The sequence below is a fragment of the Anas acuta genome, chromosome 2 (assembly GCF_963932015.1).
Source record: "Anas acuta chromosome 2, bAnaAcu1.1, whole genome shotgun sequence".
NCBI lineage: Eukaryota > Metazoa > Chordata > Aves > Anseriformes > Anatidae > Anas > Anas acuta.
Genome location: NC_088980.1, coordinates 131,124,176 through 131,149,322, shown reverse-complemented (window position 1 = coordinate 131,149,322; position 25,147 = coordinate 131,124,176). Strand labels below are relative to the sequence as shown.

General features: G+C 36.1%; 1 protein-coding gene across 1 annotated transcript in view; it reads left to right on the top strand.

Moving 5' to 3' along the window:
* The first annotated feature begins 1,886 nt into the window (after positions 1-1,886).
* CNGB3 (cyclic nucleotide gated channel subunit beta 3) overlaps positions 1,887-25,147 on the top strand; it is a 64,921-nt gene continuing 41,660 nt past the window's right edge. Inside the window, exons 1-4 of the mRNA XM_068672219.1 lie at positions 1,887-1,988; positions 5,076-5,151; positions 8,959-8,970; positions 14,520-14,619. Of these exons, the coding sequence (XP_068528320.1) occupies positions 1,887-1,988; positions 5,076-5,151; positions 8,959-8,970; positions 14,520-14,619 (290 nt within the window). The remainder of the gene's footprint in view (positions 1,989-5,075; positions 5,152-8,958; positions 8,971-14,519; positions 14,620-25,147) is intronic.

The window sequence follows — 25,147 nt, the reverse complement described above, 5'->3', positions numbered from 1 at the left end:
CCAAGGAGGCAGCCTTTGTGACATTTTCAATACTTCACTATAATTGCTAAATATGTAATTATAGAAATAACTCAAAGGAGTAGATTTCAACATGTCTTGATGACTAGCATAAATCAATTATGAGATTTAGGTCAAATTTGGAGTTCTGAGAGAAGGCATAGTCTTGTAATAAATAAAGTAGAATTAAGGACAAGGGGAGCATTGAGTTGTAAAGATTAGAAGGCATTGAATCAACATGGCAGTAAAGGCATCCGAAATTGAGTTTTATTGATAAATTAAAACATGTTTGATTTTAAAGAGATTTATGTAGGATGATGCAAAGCCTACAGAAACTCAGAATCATATCCTTATTATACAATCTAATATATATATAATATATATATATATATAGTATTTTACTTATCTGTAGGACATTAACATAAAATTTAGTTTTATTACAATTTTAGCTAATACTCTTCATAATGTAGTATCATTTATAAATACATTAGAAAATGAAAGATGGAATTATTTCCAGTTTTTAAAATAAAAAGCTTGGAATAAAACCAGGCATAAACATGTAAGAACAAACCATAGAAACATAGAATGGTTTGGATTGGAAGGGACCTTAAAACTCATTTAGGTTCAACAACCCTGTCATGGGCAGGGACACATCCCATGAGACCAGGTTACTCAAAGCCCCATCCAACCTGGCCTTGAACACTTCCAAGGATGGGGCAGTCACAGCTTGTCTGGGCAGCCTGTGCCAGTGACTCACTGCCCTCACAGTAAAGAATTTATTCTGAATCTAAATCTACCATTTTATTCTTATGACATTACTCCTTGTCCTATCCCCTGATAGACTCCCTGACAAGGAGTCCCTCTCCAGCTTTCCTGTAGGCCCCCTTCAGGTACTGGAAGGCCACTATAAATTCTCCCTGGAGCCTTCTTTCCAGACTTAATAACCCAAACTTCCTCAGCCTGTCTTCATAGGTGCTCCTGCCCTTTTTTTGTGGCCCTCCTCTGGACTCATTCTAATAGGTCCATGTCCTTCTTGTGCTGTGAGCCCAGCACTGAATGCAAGACTCCAGGTGGGGTCTCACAACAGCAGAGCGGATGGAGACAATCACTGCCCTCAACCTGCTGGCCACACTGATTTTGATGCAGCCCAGGATACGGTTGGCTTTCTGGGCTGCAAGTTGCATTTTGCCAGTTCATGTTGAGCTTCTTGTCAACCAACACCCCCAAGTCCTTCTCCTCAGAGCTGCTCTCATCTGTTCTCCACCCAGCCTGTATTTGTGCCTGGGATTGCCCTGACCCAGGTGCAGGACCTTGCACTTGGCCTTGTTGAACCTCATGAGGTTTGCACAGGCCCCCCATTAAAGCCTGTTCAGGTCCCTCTGGACAGCATCCCTTCCCTCCAGCATGTCAACAGAATACTCTCTCTCCTCTTGAGAGATTTACCTCATGTAATCTACTAGGTAGATGCTATGGTGCCAGGATTACTGGTCAATCAACCTCTAGTTGAACTATGAGTGTCTTTAAGACTTAAAATTTCACTTCTAAAGATAAACTTACTGCTTGATATCCAGTACTTAAAAGATCAGACAATGATTTATTTTAACCAGAAAGCATTCACTCTCCTTTGAATTTGTGCATGAAAAATTGACTATGTACATAATTTAGTCACTGAGGCTAGAAATAGCTAAATCTATGATACAAAGCTAAGGTACAAATGATGAGAAAACCAACACTAAAACAGACTGTACAGGGAATTTCTTTAAGACATTAATCACACCTAAACCTGATTAAGTGTCTAATTGGCTTGATTACTGATGGCAAGAAAACATGCTATATACCTATTCATGGTAAAAGGGTTATAGAGGCTTCAGGACAGTTGAATGGGCAAGATGTTTAGAAGACTAAAAGCAGTGTTTTCTAGAGCAAAATTATCACCTGAGCAAGCAGACTGTGAAAATGGCAGTATTCCTCCCAAGCCATCTACAAAACAGGTATAGTCTATTTTTTATAGGATCAGTAATATAATATTTTGTTTGGAAAGTATTTATGTAACTAAATATCATAATAGATTACATTTTCAAGCAAATTTACTGCAAAGGATATAAACATTATTTAGCAAAATCAAATAAATGCCTCCCCTCTTTTCTCTCACCTTTTCATTATGAGAAAAGATTTCCTCCTTTCGCAAATCACTTGCCAAATAGGACTAACGCGAAACAATAAAAGCTTATGAGAGGCCTTGATCAACATTGCAAACAGGGAATTAGAAATATTGGTATGACTGTTTTCGTTGTGCTGAGGTGTTCTTCTTCATGTTGTTCCCTCCTGGTAGAAAACGCCAGTATACTCTTTCTGAATATTGGAATGCAATACAGGTATATATCACTCTGCTTCCCAGTAACTGTTAGAAAGGCAAAGTATTTTAGTAGCTTTAAATATATATTTTTTTATTTGGCTTGTTTTTATTAATATAACTCTGATTTGAAAACTATAGTAAGTCATTTTAGTCTACAGTTTTGGTTTTGTTGTTGCTTTGTTTGTTTGCTTAGTAGTTCTTTAATGTAAAAGTTAACTCATCCTTTCCATACTAGTTAATGGAATACAAAAGAAACATAAGAACAGATATTCTTCACTTGTTACCTTTGAATTTTTAATCTTTTTAATATTTTTAATCTTTTCCCGGTTACATCAGAGAAAGTGTTTTGAGTTATTTTTTGCTTGTTTTTCACAAGGCAAAAAGGCTACAATTTAAGGTTTAACCAAATAACTAATATCTGAGCTATTAATCTGAATTTGGGTTTACCAAAACAATTGAAATTAAACTTAAGTTTAAAGTTAAATCTAAGTAACTTTTTAACATGTTCATAATAGTCTAGATGTACCAAGATTCTGAATTTAATTCTGGGAATCTTGATTTACATGCACAAGCATTCGTAAGACTGACTCATTTCTTATAACTGGTGAAATTTTCTTAAACTCATAGTTTTATACAGCTTCAGGAAATTGTGGTTTAAAGCAGTCCAGCTACAACTCAAATTTGATTTATGTTCTTTACAAACACGCAAAAAAAAAATAAACCTATTGTTTGAGTGGATGTCTGTGTGGAGTCATCCGTTCATCAAAATGGCAAAAAATGTTCAACAAACTATTCATGTACTTCAGATCTGCAGGCAATGATCTTGCAGATAGCATCATCTTGCTATGTAGCAAGAATCCTTGATTCTGAGTCAATGGTTGTACAGATATTCTGCAGCCCAGTTACCTTGGACACACAGTTCTCTAGTATTTTGCCAGTCTATAGAGGTGAACAAAGAGCCTGCCATCCTCTTCTGAAATTTCTTTCAACCAAAGTGAAGTCCATAACATGATAAAATAAAGTCTCTTGAAAGAGAAATGGATTCATTACTGTATTTTTCTGTTCTTCAGTTACAAAAGACCTTCTCAGACATTAATATAGAGCAAACCAGTTTTCAGAAGCTGTGTAAGATATTAGCAGTTCAAAGGAAACTAAAGCAAGTAGTCTTATGAAAAGGAGCTGTGGAATCATACACTCCAGTCAACTAAATCCAATGAAGAATTTAGAACAAGCTTTAAAATATCACAGGGGAAAAACTGAAATGTTGAAGTGCACATCAATAATTTCCACTGCTCTGTAATTTTAGAGACAAATTCCATTTTGCTATATTTGTTTACAGTGGCGTAAGTACTTAGGAAAATAAGTGAAGAGTGATTCCTTGTGGTGCAGGACAGCTTTACTTTCTGGTACTAATAGCCTGAACACTACACATAGTGGAGAGACCAAGGCATCAGGGAAGTTGCTGCAGAATTAGGGAAATGTTTTGTATGGAAGACGGAGTAATAGTAATACTTCTAAAGCACATCACATTTCTAAGAGCAGAACTGCCTGTGCACTATTAGGTATCAGAAATTAAAGAGTTATAGGGAAAATTACAGAGGTTACAGTGAAGCAGGTATGAAGGTCTTAGAAACTGTAAATTCTGACTCATGAGGGAAAAAAAAAAAAAAGTTTTTGCAAAGCTGAAGGTTATTTCAGCTTCAGCTCCCCTAGTCTTCATCATATGGGATTACTCACAGAACATAGGTATTTGAATAGCATTTAGGTCACTAAGAGTATTGCTCATGCTTGTTTTAAAGTTCTGCAAGTCCATTTTCTTAAGTCAATAAAACATATTGAAAAAAATAAAAATCCTGAATCCAAACAGTTGAATTCTGTGCAGCCTGATACCTCACTTGGCAAAGTGCTCTAGGAAAATATATTTATTTATTTATATTTCCCTAGATACATGGATTACCCGTCACACCAGAATGATTCCATATATCAATGCAATACCCAGATTGTACCACTGTTATATTCCACTATTTATAAGATGTTTTTAGGATGGGGATAGGTAAATTGGTCAAGAATTAAGACATCTTCTGCCTGCAACAAAAGGCATTTAAAGAAGATATGTACATAATAGCTGATAACTGTAGAGCATTATACTCATATTAATGTTCATATGCTAGTAGGAGGAAGCCTGAAACAAAGAAAACAACCTTCAAAACAAACAAAAAAAAATATGCAATATATTTAGTATGCATAAAGATTCACTGTGATTTTAATTTATATATATGTTAACTTTTTTGCAGTAAAAGTTGATACTGTCTGTATTTTGTAAAGATCAATATCTGTCTCTGTGGTCACGTAGCTCAAAACATACCAGGTCTATTGGCCCTGCAGAAAGTATGACTCATTCAGGGATGTAGAAAGTCTTGTGAGTGGCAGCACTGAACTAGCCAGCCTTGACTACATGAAAGAGGCTCTGGGAACAGGCAGCAGCAAAACTTGACTAAATAACTTAGGTTGTGCAGCAGGTGTGAAGGCATCACTTTTTGATCTCAGTTTCCAAGTCTTTTTGTGAACCTAGCTGGAAATTCTAGTTCAAGAACACACACAACACAGGAACACAGCTCAGTAGGTGTCAACTTGATTAACTAAATTCCTAGACAAATCAAACCGTCCTTATCATTCTCAACAATAAACATTTATAGTTTCTTATTCCGTTTATTTTCTCAAGGGTGAAAATACAAAAAAAGATAAGCCACAGAAAACTGAAAACAATATGACAGCAGAACCATTACCAAAGGAACAAGGTCAGTAAGCCATTTATGAGTGTTCAGAGATTATAATATATATATGTACCCTACATACAACTGTAAATAAGAATGTCCCTCTTAAAAATGTTCTGTCAGGTGCTGATCTTATTTTTTATTTCTGGGAGAAATTAAGAACTCTGAATTCCTATTGACCCCAAACCAATGATTTGCTACAGGAATCCTAGCACTGGTCAACGATAAGAAAAGGCAACAAGCTTTCAAGCACACAATCCCTCCATCAGTTTGTCCGCTTTTATGAGCTAGTCTCACAAACCTATTTCCTCTTACTGTAATCTTGATTTCTTCTTAGGAACTTTTCTTTAAAATAAAGGTAATTACTAGCTTAAGAAAGAAAACTGTATATTTTAATGCATCTTTTGTGTATGTTTGTCAAATATATGTAAACCAATAAAAGGAGGGGAAATAGATAAATAGAGACAGTCGAGCTGATATTCAACTCTTTTTTAAATTAATTGAACTGCCATTCAATTTTTTTTTTTTGTTGAACAAACAGAAAAAATGCAATGCCATTACAGAAAATTTGCCATCAACATTTGGAAGATTCCCACGTCTGGAACATAAAGCTCAGGGCAGTAATATGAGGTAATCATCTTCCTAAACAACTGGCTGCTGAAAACAATGGCAGCTGGCCATGGCTATTCTGCCCCTCTTAAAACAGACAAAGAATGCAGCAGCTACCAAAAAAAAAAAAAAAAAAAAAAGTTCTGGATGCATTACACAACAACTATTTGTGGGCCTTGGCCTTTGCCATCATCCCCTACAGCATCAGTGCTGCAGCCCTCTCCTTTTCCATCCTTCACTAAAACATCCATAGAAAAGCACCAAGTGCAGCTTTTCTGTCACCTCACACTTTTCCTTTGGAAGAACAATTCAAGTTCCTTTTATTGAAGCAGAAAGCATAGGTTGAGGAACATTCAGCTTTCTGTAATAAAGATAATTTAAGGAGAGAGGAGCACTGGAAAAAGACCATAAGGAAACTTGCACAATCCCTACTTGCACTTTGTATAATCATAACTAGTATCACAATTCCTTTTCTCATATAATGAAACTTTAAACAAAGTACATTTAATGTAATTATCTTGTTATAAAATGGCTGTAGCACTAAATCAATGAAAAAAAAAAAACTGACATGAATTAACTGTAACAGTAAGCCAACCATTGAAAAATCAAGTCAGAAATTATGTGGCTTTTTAGCAACATTAAATCATAGATGCTAGGCTATGACAGAATGAAATATGGTTATAGAAAATTCTTCTGCTTCCACCCAAAATCTCATCTAACTTTATGAGATTAATGTAATTCATAAATCTATATTTCAAGGTAAAAACTATCTTTTTTTTCCCTTCCAAAATGTAAAATAAGCGGTAGCATAGAAGCAACTACCATACCAGTAACTGAAGGCTAGTATAATAGTATTTGTTTATTTTTTTCCATATTTGTTTATTTGTTTTTAAAAACAGTAGTTCTCTGGAAGTCTCAAAGCCTTATTTTCAAATAGCCCCAAAACAGCTTCTCCTTTTGTATGTGGGTATTAATGAGTTAGGTAGACATTAGCCATACAATGCAGAGAATTACCACAGGCAACAAACTGAATAAGGAACTCCAGAATCTCTGGGCAGAAAAGTAGGCTGCTTTCAAGCAGTTCATGCCAAGTTTTAAATATAGGCTCCTGAACTTTGTATCAGGCCTAAAATGACATGGACAGCTTCTGGAAGAAGAAAATAGAGAGTATCTGTGGGGAAGCAAATGTTAGGAGACCAGAGACATCACTTTACAGTGTATGTACAAATTTCAAAAGAATTATTAAGACAGAGGTCACTCAAAACAAGTTAAGGAAGACTGGTGGAGACAGTAAAACCAATCAGAGAAAAGCTTTTCCAAGATCTCTAAGTCGTTTCTCTGGTATAACAAGAATAATATAGACTAATAAACCCCCTAATCATTGTCCCATAAGGCAGCTCCACCATCCTGAAATGTAAACCAACGTCCTGAGCAGAGCTTATCTTCAGCCCCTTTTTCTCACATGGCCAAAAGCAACCATCACCTCCTCCCTCCCTTCTAGCACTTCACAAGGCAGCATGATGTTCCCAGCACAGATGAGAACTCAGCAGGCAACACAATTGGAGCCTGTTTGGTTAAAACTTGGCCACTTACATCACTCAGCAACACCTGGTACTTTTGGCTTCTTTGTTGGCCGCTCATTGCCTCATTCCCACCTCCTCAGTTGCCCTCTCTCTCACTAGCTTGCTTTGTGATAGATTCTCTGCATAATTAGCTCACTCTGTAATTAATTCTCTGTGCTAAGTGGGTTTCTTCCATAATTAATTCATTTTTAAATTTATTCCCTGCATTTCTTTATGTGCTTAACAAAGTATGATTCACCTAATTAGAGGTTCTCCATGATATTGAATCCAATTTCCATACTTTCTTTGCATACTTATCACTTTCCATAACTGACTGGCTATACAAATCCTTCACTTGTTTTACACACTGTTGTTCAATAGCTCTGCTGATGGTTACACTGTTTAGAAAATTATGTCCAGTCTTCACCTGCTTGCTGGTGTCTGCTTTATCACCCTCTTTAACACAGTTTCTTTCATCCTCCTAACTCCTTCCAGTGTGATTCTTCCCAATCCATCCCTTTTCTTTCCCTTTCCGTAGCACCATACATAAGTACAGCTCTTCTAAAGTCCATCCTCCTTTCATTTCCATCTCACTTTTCCCTCACTAGAAACTGGCCTGTTTACAATATCCAGTTTTTCAGTCTTCCTGCTTCTACTAAAATCAAAAGTGTCTCAAAGAGTTTGTCCAGATTCACAGACATACTTATGGCATTTTCTCTAAAGCCCACAGTGATATATCTTTGTTCTTGGTAGGACCTGAGAGAGAAAGTAGGTCTAAAACTGTCCTGGGTATTTCTCTATATAGTTGAATTGCATGTCTGGATCATAAAGGAGACACAGCCTCCCTTCTAAGAGACTACCATGTTAATTTTTCATTGGCTCTTAGATTTTCATAGATGCTTTGGAAAATATATATATAAAAGACTACCTACTGACCCCCAAACAAAATGCAAGTGCCAAGCTATAATGCAAATTAGAATCTGATGCTTCTGACAGACTCAAAAAAATCTGTATCCCAAATGAGAAGCCCAGGTAGAGTCAAAAAAAAAAAAAAAAAAAAATCAGCATCACTGAGTGTCTAGCACCTCCAAGGCATGATTACTCTAAAGAAACTTCAGTCCACAGTCCACTCCAGACTCTGTCACAGCAAGTACACTTATGCACTCAAGGAACATTCACTTTTCCATTAGAAGTTTTACTAAACAAATAAGAAAAGCATTTTGCAGATTAGCCTATCTGTTGTGGAGACTCCTTCATGATAAGGGAGTTCAAATCCATATTTCTCCCATTCCAGTGACCTAACTACCCACATACAATCTGGACTAGAGAGATGGGGGTGGAAATTCTGTAACCTTCCTAATTGCTGGGTAAGTGCAGAGAAGAATGCAAAACCTGTGAAGACTGAGAAGGAAGAGTGAGTACAAGATGAAGCCTGATCTAACCTATGAGTTAATTGAAAAACTAACCTTGTAGGAGGGAAGGAGAACTTTTATTTCAGCACTAAAACATTGTGTGTTGTTTTTTTTTTACTTGTTTGGTTTTTTGCATGAGGACCCTAAGTAACTGTTGGCCATTAAAAGTTTTTCCTTCACATATGCACAACCATTTCAGAAAGTGAGGAGAAGGCTAAACAAGATATTCTCAGGGTTGCAAGTACAAGGCAATGGAGCTGGCTGGGAATTCTGGGGAATTCTTCCTTTTCAGAAGTGTGGCAAAGCAATGGTACTTCTTTGTTCTATTCACAAGAACACATTTAACTGCTAATATCTATCGTTTATTTCTATCTTTATCTCTAAAAACTACATTTTTTTATATATATTTTGCTTCTCTTCATACCTTTTTTCAATGAAGAGAATACATTTGTGATGGTTAAAGCCTTATGGCTACAGAACGTGTGTCTGAACGTAACTGATCCAAGAAATACAGTTTGTAAAGTCAGCCTAGTGACTGAGATAAATGCTTTATTATTTTCTGGGAGAAAGCCCCTTCTCATTGGTGGGCTGCTACAGATGCACCTCATGATGATGGATAACCCATAAGGTTGATGGTCTCCACAGCATATAGTGCTTTCTGTCCTGTCCTTCAACCTTCTGGTGATGTTTGTATGCACACAGCAGGGCTCAGATGAGAGATAAGATGCTTGCTCAGGCAGTCTGTTCCCTGGCTCTGAACAGCAGGATGACAGCTCAGCTCCTCTGTTCCCACATTGGTCTTTGGAGAGAATAAGAGGAAGGAGCTGTCCAAGCCAGCGTGGAGAGGTTATAATTGCCTTTTGCAGGTCTAGAGCTTTTGAAGAACAGTGAGAATTGGATTGGAAGTAGAATAAATGATGAATTAGTATAGCATGATTGACTCTGCGCTTCTGTTTGCTAAGTACTTACTGCGTTAAGGAAATAACATTATATGCTCTACTGGTGGAAGGATCATGATAACCTTGAAGGCCACAAGCTAACATTTATCACAGAGGATCCATGGGGCTTTAGAGTCCTTTGATGGCTTTGCCTATTGTCTGAAGAGAAGTCTACAACACTTCCTTGGGGCTAGGCCCATGACAGAGATTTTTGGATCCACAGATACTTATGTATGCTCAGGACTGAACACTTTAGATGACTCAAAATTATTATGGTGGTAGTAGTGACTCTGCAGTGCATTGGCAAATCTACCTATACCAGTACCTTCATCTGTGGAAAAAGATCCTTAGGATTAATACCTACAGTTTAGGGACAGTTTGTATACACAGTACTGGATTTTAGAAATATGAAAGTTTCTAAAGCCTCATTCGAAAACATGAGCAGGTTTAAACTAAAAACAAATTTGCCAGCTCTTCCAATATTATGCTTATCCGCAAAATACTCTGCTTTTCATGAAGCCTTACCGCCTGGTTTCATGTGATTAATACAAAGAACTGTAAGTTTTATTAAAGAAAAAAACAGACTTTCAGACCTCTGGAATTGCAGAGAGAGAAAGATAATATTTATATATATATATATATATATATATATATATATACATATAAATCAAAAAGGTTTAAACCCAGAAATAAGTACAAATTATCTAAAATATATTGGGTTAAAACTCTCATCTATGAGAGAAGAATAAACAGTGAAGGTTTAATAATATCAGCCTTTGGCTGGGACCATCTTCAACCTAAGATAACACTTAGGTAAAAGACTGATATCCCACCAATATCCCTTTTTTTATGACTATTTTGAAAAAGAAAAATAAAAAAAAAATAAAAGACTACGAGAGGGAAACAACCTGGTCTTATAATCTGCATCTTGCTCCTTGCTATCCTAGGAAGATCACTGATATGATTAGGTTTCAGTGGGCCTCTCACCTTAACCAGGTACCATTTTGAGTGATTCCTTTGAATAGTGTTTTGCTCCAAAATTTATACTTCTACAGCCCAAGTTTCTCCATTTTGGCTTTAAATTATATTATTCTTACGGGCAGACCAAATGATCTAGAATATTCTGACATCAATTGGCTGCATTCCTCAACTCCCACCTGTAATACAGTGGCAGATTTAGCTACCTATATTCTACTATAACAGGAATGGAAAATATTTAAAAAAAATAAAATCTCTTGTTTTCCCAAGTAAGCCTGGATCTATCTGTTTCGAAAACTGCTTTAGGTGATTGCACCTTGGCATAATTCTGCCTTCTTTTGCTCACTCGTGATTTCTTTACCATGATCAAATTTATTTAAAGCCAATAGAAGCTTTCTTGAAGCTATGAGCCTTGCCATCTACCTGATGGATTGTTATTTATTCTAGAAACCAACTCTTGCTCTCTAAGTGTTCCCTAAAATGACTACCACATTGTTCCTTTAGGTCTTTCCTTTGGGGGCTGGTCTCAGAATTCAGAGCAGTGTGAGTTAGATTCTCCAAGCAATGAAGAGTGAGGAGGGCTTTTTAAATGTGCCTACACAGACAACACTCACAGTTTTGCACATAAAGAAGCAACTAAAACTTGACATGCAGTTGGCAGTGATGCCAGACCCTGATATCCTAATCCTAATGAAAATAAAACCTGTGAGACTGGAGATTTATGAACTCTAAAACCTCATGGAAGTTTGGAATATTCATGGGTTTTGATGTTTTCCGTCAGTCTGAGTCCAGTCAGCAGGTAGTGGTCTACATGGGCCAAGACGAGAATATCTAGCAGACTGAGAAGCCATTATCCTTCTGCACTGGGATGCTTATACACAAGCACCATATTTTTTGTGACCCTGTGGTCTTTCCTTCCAGTACACGTTGTCATTCCAGAGACAGTTAGTCTTATCCACAAGCCTGTTACTCTATTTAGTGTATCTACACTGGTATTTTATTTCAGATGAAGAATTCCTTTCTGACCTGAATCTCTATACTGTCCTCCACTGTGTTTTAGTTTTTCGCTAAAAAATAAAACAAAACTAAACTAAACAGAAAAGCTAAGATTGCATGACTGGTTTCCTTTAGAATATAAAATAAGCAAGAAGAAGCACATCATGAGTATACCTATTTTACTTGAGTTGCTGATAGTCACTTATTTCAGAGTATCACAATAGACCCAGTTTGTCACACAGCTACTTCAAATAGATACATAGTTGATGCCAGGCCTTCAACACCATTTCACTGTACTGATTGCTCCTATCAGGTTGCATTTCCTGCTCATAGATGTAGCTAGGGGAAATTGCTATAAAAAAAAAAATCCAAAGTGAGATAATTACAAAAATTTTACGACTTGTTATCCTGTCACTCTTGGGTTCATGGCTTTTTTTGCAGGGAGAGTCAGGGACAATATTTCTGGACAACTACAATCCATGTATTCAGAAGGGAGCAGAAACAGCATAAAGTGATGAAACTTTTGGCTCCTGTATCTCCTTTTCTACATCATGTTATGTTGACCACAAACCATGAGAGGATTCTGTGCTAAGGAAAGCATAGAGTCAATAGTATCATTGGTAGAGGTTCTCTGGGGTAAGGGTTCAAAAGAATTTTTACAGGTGAAGCAGATTTTAACAGAACATTTTCTGATTCAGTAGAAAGATCCACAAATTAGTTGGTTATAAATACATCAAAAATGCTTTTATTTTCTGTAACTGCAGCCCCTCCTAGATTTTCTTAAAGAGGAGATCTATGAAATTCCTAAAAGAAATCAAATTTATTTCACTACGGAATGATATTCCCTGTGTTAGAAGCCTGAATCCATTTTAAAATCCCTCCCTTCAAAATAAATAAATAAATAAATAAATAAATAAATAAATATAATTAGAAAAATAATCTTTTTGACTATAAGTCAGAAGTATTTTGAACCCTGTAATCAAACAAAAATCCTTTCATCCCCTCTTGAACCTTCCTGGTGACAGAAACAGTAGACTTCTCACCTCCCTGCATGTGGGTTATTCTCTACCTTGAAAATCCTTGTGTGCACCCTTTGGGCAAGATGAAATATTCCCCAGTATTATATTTGCAATAGACTTTTCCTCAAGATAGTACTGTGAGACTAACTGCTGCAGAAAGGAAATAATAATCCACATTTCTATTAGGTGGGCAAGACACCATTATCAATTTAAGCCATAAATCCAATAGAATGTCAGAGTTTTAAATGGAATTTCTCGCAAAAATCTTCCCAGTTTACAGCTGATAAGTAAGACAAATCCTGCAGGCTGTCTCTTCATATTTTATAGTGCTTCATTTCTCCCAAGGATTATTTCCAAATTAACCCCTAAACTTGCTAAGCCAAAACAACCAGCACATTGGAGAACACAGATTTCTTTGCCTTCTCTTCAATTCCTTGCCTGACTCTGGCTTGAGTATTTCTGGCATTTTCTTACTCCACACTAGGCCTTGTCTTTGATCCTGTTTAAGATGCAAATTTCTGTAAGAGCAGCAGGGCTCACACAGGGCATTCTCACTTCTTAACCTAAACACTAAGAAAAAAAAATCTCTCTCTAGAAATGCCCTACTGGTCCTGTAATCGGTTATTCATCTTGTAAAACCTGAAATTCAATTTGAGAAGCATTATATCCACTTCCAAGAGATGCCTGGAAGAAAAAATTATCTGAATATATGGTTGTATGGGGGTAGTTTAGCTTATCAGGTCCTGTAAACAAACTGATCCATTGTCCTTCACTGAGTTTTGTTTCAAGCAATCCTTTTCCAGATGGGTAGCTTAACAGTTTATTGCTGTGACTGCTTGTCCCCCTTTGAAACAAATAACTCCCTAAATATGGAGATTAACTAACAGAAAAAAAAACTAATCTTACACTGTCTATCCAAAATACTCAAGGTTTTACTTTCTTTGAGCTGTCTTGAATTTAAAATTGATATACACAACAAGCTCCTGATTTATTTATTATGATGTTTTGCTGCCAAGCTTTTTCCTCTATAATAGTATTACTTAAAGTATTTATGAAGGTTGGATTTGTTCCTCCTTTATGCCAAGTGGCAGATTGATGACAGCTTTCAAATTATTTTTCAGCACAAAAATTTAAAATAAAGAAATAGGACTAATTGGAAGAATTAATCACATAAGGCCACTTAAATAGCAAGAGAATATACTATTTGCATAAGGGAAAGTGAAACAAACTTCTTGCTAAACTCCTTTAACAAAGTTACTTGTAACAAATATGAAGAATTAGACTAGCCAAAGTTCCACATACTCACAACCTTAATGATATATTTCAATCATAGTTTACTCAGCAACAAGCAGGACTGTCATAGCAGCCGAAGCAACAGGAGACTTAAAGCAATTCAAACACTAGAGTATAAATAACGCTATCAGCATTTGCTATGCATAAGCAAATAAGCTACTCTTCATTTTTCCTCCTGTATTTTACGATGTATTTCAGGACAGATCTATCTGTCCTCTACTTATTTTTTTAAATATGTACACACTATAATTCTATGACACTGCACAAGTTCTTGTTGCTTATAAATATAAAAGAGCTCTATATTCACCATTGTTGAACTGCTTACAAATAAATCAAGATCAAAACCCACTAAGTTTCACATTCTAAAAGATACACTCATCATAAACATGTTCTGTACAGCTGGCACTGAAATAGATTTATGCGGCAAATTATTCAAAGGTCAGGTGCTAGAATTAGTATCATGTCCATTGACAAAATAATGTCAGCCAAGTTCCTCCAAAAATTCCTCCAAAAGTGCTATCATCATTCTTTAAAAACTGGTATTCAAAAATTAATACTTATTTCCAAATGCAGAGGGAGTTCCAGCAAAAACACCTGAGCCTTCACAAACTGAAAAATCAAATGAACCAGCTAAAGCAACTCAACAGGAAGAGCATCAGCTCAATAACGGAAAAGAAGATGCAAAGTAAGTAAATTCAATTTTAAAATGTGATTTTTTTTCCTGACATCCTGACATTACATTTCTGTGTGTAATATTTCTATTCTTTAAAAGTGTCTCCAGTACTGTACCTGAAGGGCATTATTTCAATTCTAAGGCAACCATACATGTGCTGTATTCATTTAGTATGTGGTATTGACAGTTTATTCTGTACTTCATCCTAAACTGCAAGGAAAAGAATTTGATCAACTACCCATATAAACTAGTTCTATATCAATGCTCGGTCATTATTACTTTGCAGCAAAGTACTAAGTCCCAGAATGCTGCCTTGAATAGCTGGAATGTTTGTCACATCATCCTTTTTACCCTGAACATAGTTTTGCTGAGTTACATGATTAAATCAGCATTAGCCTATGCAATTAGATGATTAGAACTGTCTCTTCCAGAAAAAAGACAAACAAATTAAGCAATAATGGTCCTTCAGGGGAAAAGTCCTTCAGGTGAAAATCTGGGGTTATTAAACCTTTGGAGAAAGTTTAGGTGACCTTTTTTTTTTTTTTTTTTTCCTAAAACAGGAACGAATATGAAATCCAGAAAACCCTAATATTAGAATAATCTATATTCATTACAGTACTAGCCTCGTAGAACAGATGAGGTTGGAAAGCTGCTTCAGGAGTAACAAGGACCAAACTCCTGCTAAAAGCAGGATGAATTTAGAGATTACACCCAGCTCCCAAGTTAGATCAAGTTGCTCGGAGCCTTGCTCTCTCTAGTTTCGAATATCCAGGGATGGAAATTCCACAGTTTCTCTCATCAGTCTGGTCTACCTGATTATGACCATCCTCCTTATGAATATATGTATATATACATATATATATACATATATATATATATAAAATTGACATTTACCTTGCTCTTACTTTCTTCTGTTGCTTCTTGCCCTTTTGTTGTACACCTGTACATGACCCATGTTTTCTACAATCACCCACTGGGTAGTGGAACACTGCAGTTATCACCACCTTCTGAACTCTTTTCATCTCTAGTCTGAACAAATCCAGCTTTGTGTGTCTCCTCATTCAGCCTGTGTTCTAGTCCCCAGTCATCTTAACAACCCTCAGCTTGTATTTTACCATTTTGTCAATGTTTTTCTTGTACAGGGAAGGCTGTGTTCAGGAAAGCTGAACACAGATGCAATCTCACAAATATTACACCAAAAACAAATAACCACATCCCTCCAATCAGTTAGATATGTTTTTTCTAAAGTATTGCATGTGGTTAGACTTCACTGCCACATGAACACACTGTAGTTTAATGTGGTCTACCAGACCCTCAGACCCTTCTATGCAAGGCTGTTTTCCAGTCAGTCAGCCCCAAGGCTTTACTCTTGTCTGGGGTTATTAACAGTCTGACCCCCCAGCCCTTTGAAAGGCAAATTATGTATATACTCAGTTTAGAACCAGGTAGAAACTTCCCCTGCTTGCTTTTGCCTTCTATTAGTCAGATTACCCTGATGACACAAAACAAAGGTCTTTTCCTGACATGTAGCAACTTAATTTATAGAGAAGATTAGCTATTTCCTTTTCTTCACAAAGATAGACAGTGACAAGCAATAATCAAGCAAAAGACTAATGCATATGACTCTAAAAAACAATGCATGCAATAAAAATGACTGACTAGAATTACTGAAGAAGTTATAAATAAATAACTTGGTAATTTAAATGTGAATCTGTAGGTCAGCAATGAAAACCAAGCTAAAGCTATCTCCTTTTTTGTCACTGTGGGATATGTTATTACATGCTTACAGTTCCACTGGTAAATTCTATAAGCATGGTTAACACGATTTCATTATGCTTATGAAACAAAAGGTATGTTGCTTGTTATTAGAAGACAAAATCTGTTAAAGGGAAATTTAAAATGTTTATATTAAACATTCTCTTCTCAGAGCTGTTCTGACTCATTGTCTTGCATACATCCAGTTTGATATAACTAGTCAGTCTAATTACAGCAACAGACTCAAAAAAAATAATAAATCTTTGGTAAAATCCACGATCAAAACAGTTACCCACTGAATTCTGGAGAAGGGCTTAGAAGGCATGGTGCTGGTGTCATCATATTTATATGAAACTAAACTAAACATATCTATTATAGAGCTTTCAGAACTGGAAGGAGAATCGTTTTTAAATGGTGCATTTGCTGGAATTTAATTCATTGCCCCTGAAGATTCATGGAAGTCTATTGAGACAACATTCTTGCTCAAGGTCACTACTTTACTGTGTCTATGCATTCAAATTTACCCACTAGAATACTTTTAACAAAATCAATTGCCTTTTTAACAGGAGAAAAGCTAGATAAATATATATACATATGCAGAATCTGAGTCAAACGGATGCATTTAGTCTATAAGAATAGCAAATGAAACATGCTCAAATCACTCTGTAACCCTCAGGTCAACTAGAAAAATACAGAATACCTCCTTACAAAGTCAGTTGTCAATTATCTTTGTTCAATGCTAATTTCTGGGTATTCCCATACCTGGAAATTGTTTGGGAAATCACTGGTTTGACTAGACAAAACTATACGAAGAACGACTGTTCTTATGATTCAGCAGGATAGTCAACTGACAATCTCAATGCCCAGGAGTTTTCCCTGTTGTTGTTTGATCTACTGTTATAGACAGAGGCTCCATTTAGATAGTTGAAAGAACTCAGGGTAGGTGAAATGGATGGTAGAATTTTCTTAATTCATATTGGAATTTTGTATTTTGTCCAGCTACATTTTGGGGAGAAGCAAGGGCAAGCTGCTCCCTGAGGGAAGGGAGGCTGGGAGGGTTTTTTCTAAGCTGGGAGTTATTTTTCTAATTATTTTCATTTATTTATTTATTTATTTACTTATTTATTTTGAAGGGAGAGATTTTAAAATGGATTCAGGCTTCTAACACGGGGAATATCGTTCCATAGTGAAATAAATTTGATTTCTTCTAGGAATTTCATAGATGTCCTCTTTAACAAAATCTAGGAGGGGCTGCAGTTACAGAAAATAAAAGCATTTGTGATGTATTTATAACTGACTAATTTGTGATGGGTTACATCAGTGCAAGCAGTGCCCTTACCAACAAGATGCATTCCTAGTGTAGCCTGAACACAGCAGAAGAGCAGGATCCTGGTAATAGGGTCCATCAACAAGGCAAAGCGATGAACCACATTCAGAGACTATCCAGGGAGTCCAGTCAGGAGCAAAAAAGACAGGTCCAAAGGGAGGAGTGGAGACCCAGCTACAACATGGCTCCAAAGTCTGTCCAAGAGACAGATCAGAGAGTTAGACACACTTATGGCATAGCTCAGGCATGGACAGACTAGATCCATGGCAGAGTGTTCAGGTTAAAGTTCCAGTGGAGGCTGCACAGGGCCTTTAAGGCCTGTAGGTCCTGATATTATGGTATTGCCTTAGGTAGACTGTTTTTCCATATTAGCCATTCTCAAAGTTCATTAAAAGATCACTTGATCTACACAGTAAAAATCATCAGTATGCACCTTGGAACAGTGCCCATAGATTTTGAAGATAGATAATTAAGGTTTGTGTATTATCTGTTCACAATCCAGAGCACCTCAATTTTCATGGAAATTATGTTAATAGAAAAGGTTTCACATTATTCTCATTTACTGCAACTGTTAATTTTTTAAATGTATCTGTACAAACTCAGATACATAGATTAGGGAAGAGAAAAGGCAGTTTTCATGTTCAAAACACCACATTTTCCATTTAGATCAGGCCTGTGTCCCTCCATACAGAATTTCAGGTGGAGGCAATCAACTTCCACAGAAGGACTTCAAATTTTAAAATCTTAGGTTCAGATAATATTACTATATGAACATTTATACTAGTGTAATTAACATATCTGCAAACAGAATTAAGTAGGAATACGTACATGTATGTTTGTAGGGTTGTGCACCAGATGTGTCCTCTTTCCAGTTCATTTGCATCAGAGTAGCTTTTTACTCATGATGCAACACAGCCCGTGTTATCTATTAATAAGGAAATATTTTTTGAACCTCCTCTGAAAGAACAAACCAGCTATTTCTCTTACTAAGTGAACGATGGCTTTGAAAAAGACAGCATTTATTACTGAAAGCTCCCACAGAAATTGTCTACAAGAAAAAAAAAATGGCTTTCCTTCTCAACATGTACTCATTTTTCAAATATAAAAGTACACTGCAATGGACAGATATAGCTGTGGTTTGCCTACAGCCATGTGAACGTCACATCTGAAAGAGAAGATACACATGAACAGCTAATGTGCCAAGGTGCTGAATTGCAACAGTGACTGAAACTTTCAATGTGTGTTTCACAATGGCTTAGATAGGATTCCACACAGGTCTGTCTTGTCTGCCAATGTACTGTTTCTTCCCTCCGTCTTTAATGATAACACAACAGAACAATAAGCTATTTCCATGAACAGCTATTTGCTGAGCAATAATAATCTCTGAGAGGGAGGGCTAAGAGTATGCTGTCTCTTCACAGCAAGAAATGAGGGAACAGAACGGCACTTAGAACCTAATTTGCACTCTAATAGAAAACAGTGGCATCTTATTAACATGGAACTAGCATAGAACATCATTTCAGACTTCACAATACATCAAGATGTCTTTCTCTTGGAGAGGGTTCATAAAAATATGCATGCACGTACACAATCACACAATTTTTTGAAATGCAGTGCAAGTATTTCAGGTGAGATACTTCATAGCACTTAAGCAAATGTGGGACCTCCTCAGGGAGCAGCAAGATTCAGTCACTGCCAAGTGGTTGCATGAAAACTTGACAAGTGTTTCATGAGTCTGAGACCCTGAGAACAATAGGCTCTGGTAAATAGAACAGACTAGAAAATCTGATGGTTTCTTTGGTCTTAAACTGTACAAAAACTTTTCAAATGTTGAAAGAAGCATTAGCAAAGTTATTTCTCTGCAGTGAGATAACCCCAGGAACGTACCTCATCAGACACAAAGCTGAAGGAATGCTTTAGGTACCAGTACAAAAACTTTACTGACTTAAAGCAAGTCTACTGAGTGAACCTAGAATTCACTCAAATAATGATAATGATAATGATAATGATAATGATCATGATCATGATCATGATCATGATAATAATAATAGATAAATAAAAATAAAACCTAAGATCTCCAGACCACCTTGTTCTGCAGGCAGAGGGATACACAAGAGAAAACACCATAATGTGCTTCGTGAAGGTTCTGTTTAGAACACAAAATCTAACAAAAATCTTTGAAAAGACATGATTAAGATGTCACAAAGCTGACACTGGACAAATGTGAGAAGTTGGTATCACCCTACCCTGAAGGGTGGAACCAACACAAAGCCTGTGGCATGTAATACTTGATGAAGAAAAATGTGTAAAGGGTTTTGGCATGTAAGAAGAGGGGAGACAGATGCCTAAGGAAGAAGTAGAAGTGGATGCCTGGCATAAAGGTTTGGAACAAAGAAGTTGCAGCAGCCTAGAAAAGGTTGAGGATGGAAGAATGGCACACAAAGCATCTGAGAGCATAGATCGGAGAAAATGGAGGGATATAAAGACCTTCTATGACCTCCTCAATCTTCTGTGTCTTTGAAAAGCCTATAAACCTGGCTAAAGTTGTAAGAGTGTTTCATCTTCCCAGATTACCAAGATGATTACATTGTACTATTTATACTATACAGTACGCTGAAATCCCAGTCAAGGATCATGAAACCTGCTCTGTAAAATGCTGCGTAAAATGACAGTCAATATTTGCAGGCTACATATCCAATAGTACACGAATAAAAAAATACAGTGGATAGCCAAGACTTCAGATGCTTTCATAGTTCACGTCAACATCTTACACATTCTGGATTATGTTCAGAGAGGAAGAAACATTTTTATCTGATATGCTACCTTCAGCATCTAAGCACTATTAGCAAAGAATATTTGAAGAAAATGCACTAAATGAATTTAAATAAATATATATACATAGCAATTAAATAAAATGTGTTTAACATTCCCACATAGCACACATACTGTTCTGATTCTGCTTTTGCAAATTCAGAAACCCAGCATTCAACATTTTCCAAAAAGGAGAGCTCCTGCTTTGCAAACTCATATGAGGGCAGGTGGCTTGGGAAGACTGAATTACATTCGTATTTTGTCTTTTTCATAGCCACATCCCATTACCTAGTAGGTTATACCAGCCTTTCTAAAGCCCATAAAAGAGATTTTTTTTCCTCTCTAATTTGGCTAATAGCAAAAAAAAAAAAAAAAAGATAACAAAATAAACAGAGATTAAGAGGCAATTTGCTATGTGGTGCATAGCCAGGTTAATAAAGAGAACTCCTGCTGCTATCCTGTTCTTAGTGAGTAATGTACTTCATTTAGCTCAATTACCTCAACCAAGAAAATTACTGTGCTTATTAGTGCTTGCCATCCACTAGTTGCTACACATCAATTCACTGAGCATACATGTACGTATCCTAGAGAAATGATGTCCTATCAATTGAACAAAATCTCAGCACCTTGGTGAAACAGATCTAGTATCAACCCTCTGCAGTCTCCAGAAATCATTGTTTACTTTACCAAGGACCCAAAAAGATGATACTTAACGGTACTAAATTCTAATTGACTTGAAAGAAAGTAAAACAAGGTAAATGCTGAGCACTTCTGAAAAATCCCTCTTTTGAAATTCCAGTTTAATCCCAGTTTACAGTCACAAACATATCTTCTAAAGAGACCTGCCTTTCTCTAGCTGTTTTCAGCTAAACACTGCAGTACATAAAATTGTAAACAGATGGAACAGATCCAAAACATTTTGCGAAATCAAAATACTTTTCTTAAAACTTATATTCCTTCTGCTTAGGTCTGTCAGAGCTCATCACTTTTAGTGCCTGGATTTGAATTTCTGCAATGGCTAAATAAGAGAACCTGCAAATTAAATAGAAAGGTGATGGTGTGCTGCCTGTATCTAAATGGATTAAACTTGTTGTAATCATAGCTGAGATGTATTTTCCCACAGCCTTTAAATTCTGTTCTGCAGGATGCAGTTGCCCATGCTATTTAATGCCATTTGCTCTGCAGGACACTCAAGTAGGTAGCCTGAAGTTGAAAAGGTAATGAATTCAGAATGTTTTCCTTGAAGACAGAATGAAGCATGCAAAAAGACTGGAATGTCATTATGCAGGCTGAAATGTTTTTTTGTTGTTGTTTCTTTTTTTTTTCCTTTGCATTATTTTATATTATATATTCATAATACTCATATATACCTACTTCTGAAAGCATAAATGGAAGAACTTTGTTTAGAATACATAGGAAAACAAGGGTATGGTTTGTCACTTTGCCACTGATTTACTTACTTAATTAAAAGTATTTTGTGTAAATCCTTTGTTGATCTTAAAAAAGGTTTGTTTTTGTTGTTGTTTTGGTGGGTTTTGTTGTTGTTATTTGGGAAGGAAGGAAGGAAGGAAGGAAGGAAGGAAGGAAGGAAGGAAGGAAGGAAGGAAGGAAGGAAGGAAGGAAGGAAGGAAGGAAGGAAGGAAGGAAGGAAGGAATGGTAATTTATTTCAAATTATCTATGGTTCTATTTATCTATCTATTTATTTCTCAATTATCTTTGAGAAATTGATCCAATCATCTTTGGATAATTGAGAAAAGCAACAAGCATTGCAACAGGTGCACTACTGTGTGTAATATAATTGCACCAAAGATGAAAACATTGCATGTTGTGCAGCATGAGAGAACAGAGGAAACAGAGAGGTAAAGATAGTAGGATCAGATGAGAAGTTTAAGGAGTCTGGCAGACCAGCCTTATTTTGTGTCCTGGATGAATGATGCTTCAGAAAGAGAAACAATGGCCTTAGAGATAATTGAACGTCATCTCAGAGGATTGGTTTCTGTCTCTCATGAACTTTCTTACTGATACTGGGAGCATGGCATGAATTCCTGCACAGATGGATGAATCATGGTTTACCATCATTGAAGGCAGAATTGCAATGAAGTTGGTTGCACCAAGCAGATTTTATATAATGAGCATAGGCAAAAATTGTATGTGGCAAAGTATGTGGCACAAACTTCAGCATCTTGTGAAAGTCTGCCAGAATTCCCAACAGTGACTAATTTCCCTGCAATCATGCAATTAACTGCCAGAGTTCCCAACATACTAGAGCTTCCATGCAAGCTGAATCTATGCCACTATTTTTTTCAATTTTATTTTTACCTTTTCTAGTTGAATTAAAGCTTATTGAAGTATATTTTGGTTAAGAGATTTTTATTCAGGTACTCATACCTCTCTGTGCATTGAATAATCACCTCCACCAGTGAGTATGATAAATAGTATTTGTATGCTCTGTAAAAGAAGCTCTTGGGGCCAGGAATCTGTAAACTCTAAAATGGGCATTTGGAACAATGAATTATTCTAGGTGAAGAGGGCTAGAAAAATTAACTAATATTCTTAGCCACACTATGAGTGACCTTTCTCCCAATCTTTTTCCCTTGCAAATAATAATAATAATAGGAATAATAACAGAAATAGAAAATAATATTGTTCAAACAAATAAAATAAAAAAGAAGGAACTATACTTCTTATCCTATATTCATAGGGCAAATTGTACCAAAAGAGATTTATGTTAAGAAAAAAAATTGTCAGTGAAGCTAGTTAAGCACTGGAATAAATTCTTTAGGAAAATTATGGAATAGCCATCACTAGACATATTTTTTAAAAAAGGTTAAACAAGAATGTGTAAGGAATGGCATAGGTGTGCTTCATCTTGTTTTGAGCTGTGGGAAAGGGAAGTAAGATTATAGGCTGTCTCAAAGTTTCAAGTCTCAAAATGTCACTTGGGTGTTGTTTTCCTTTTTTTTTTTTTTTTAGGATTTGAATGAATTCAGAAATTCAGATGAGACATCAAAGCATCAATGAAAGTGAAATTTTTCATTTGGAATATTTTGTTGCAACTTTTTAACAAATTCACTATGTAAAATATCACAGTGTTTTTATTCTAGATTTTATTCCCTGGTTATTATTAAAAATAGAAGAATAGAAAGTTTGAAGATGGATTTGTGCTGTGCTAATGAACTCTGTACAGCACTTTCATTTATATGCTAAAAAATATCTTCAGAAATTCCTGGTAAGAGGCAAATGTCCCAGACGAGATTTAATCACTTACAAATAAGAAAGCCCCAACAGCACAACAGTCTCATTTATTCCCATATGGTTCTTTCTTAGAATGTTATACTTTTGTTCTAGAGCTATTAGTGTCAGAAATGATGCTGCCTTTATTTTTTACATCATGGCAAATATCCAGTGCAATTAAACAATTTTATATCACCAGTGACATTAAAGAAAGGTGATTTTTAAAAGTTAATTGGTACTTTCAACATTCACCCTACTTTCTTTTGCATAGATCATACTGCAAAATTGCTAATTAAAATAAAATCTTATTCACATTTTAATCTGGTACCTCAGTCAGAGTTCCATGTGTTCAGTATTGAGACAGACTTCTCCTTAGAGAATTCTGCAAAGAAGATTAGAGGATTCACAGCCTGATGTGATTGAATAACTAAGAGGATTGTCAAAGAAGCTGCTGTGACAAACCTTTGAACTAAACAGGAGGAATCTCATGCAGCCCAGATGATTAGATTTCAGTCTGCGCTACATCGGGAAGTTTGTTCTGAGTCCAATGCCAGCGGATAACTCAGAAATACAGCAGCTTACTTGAGCGTTGTTGCTTCTATATCCATTTTACTATAAGAATAAAACATGAGATATGCAAAATGAATTGTCTTCATGTTTTGTTTCAAAACACTTCCTTAGGGCCAAAACAAGAATAATTTCAGTACAAAGAGACTGAGGTAATAGAAAGACATCAATTCCAATGGGTAAATTTATTTACAGAGTCCACATGAAGCTTATTGATGCTTATGGCTTATTCTTGCATTTATATGTAGTCAAAACTACTAACCCTGATATTATATCACTTTAAATTAATCAAATATATAAGAAAATAGATATTAGGAGAAAAGTAACATTAGTTTGAATTCAAATTGTATTGTGAAGCACAACACAATCCTAAAAAAGAATGAAAATAAAATGTATTTTTATCCTTTCTTAGTGCAAAGAAAAGTTAATATACTGTCAATATCTCAAAACATGCAGCAAACAGGGAAACACATGATCTCTTGGGTCACTAAAGTTTGTTGTCTCTCAAACATTTTTTTCCCTCAAAAAAAAACAACAAAAAAGAGATGATGGGGCGCAGTAAGGTACAGGTTTTAAGATTGCTACAGGAAACTGAAATTGATCTAATAGCTTTTTGAAATGGTTAATTGAACTTTTGAAATGATCTGAAGTGTCAACGGTTTGTTTCAGAACTGTAAAATACTATATGGGCAGCCAGTTCCACTGCTTGAAAACAGAATCACAGAATCACAGAACTGTAGGGGTTGGAAGGGACCTCAAAAGATCATCAGGTCCAATCCCCCTCCAAAGCAGGTTCCTCAGAGCCTTTCCATGGGTTTCCATTCTTCCTGCTATCCAATCTTAGC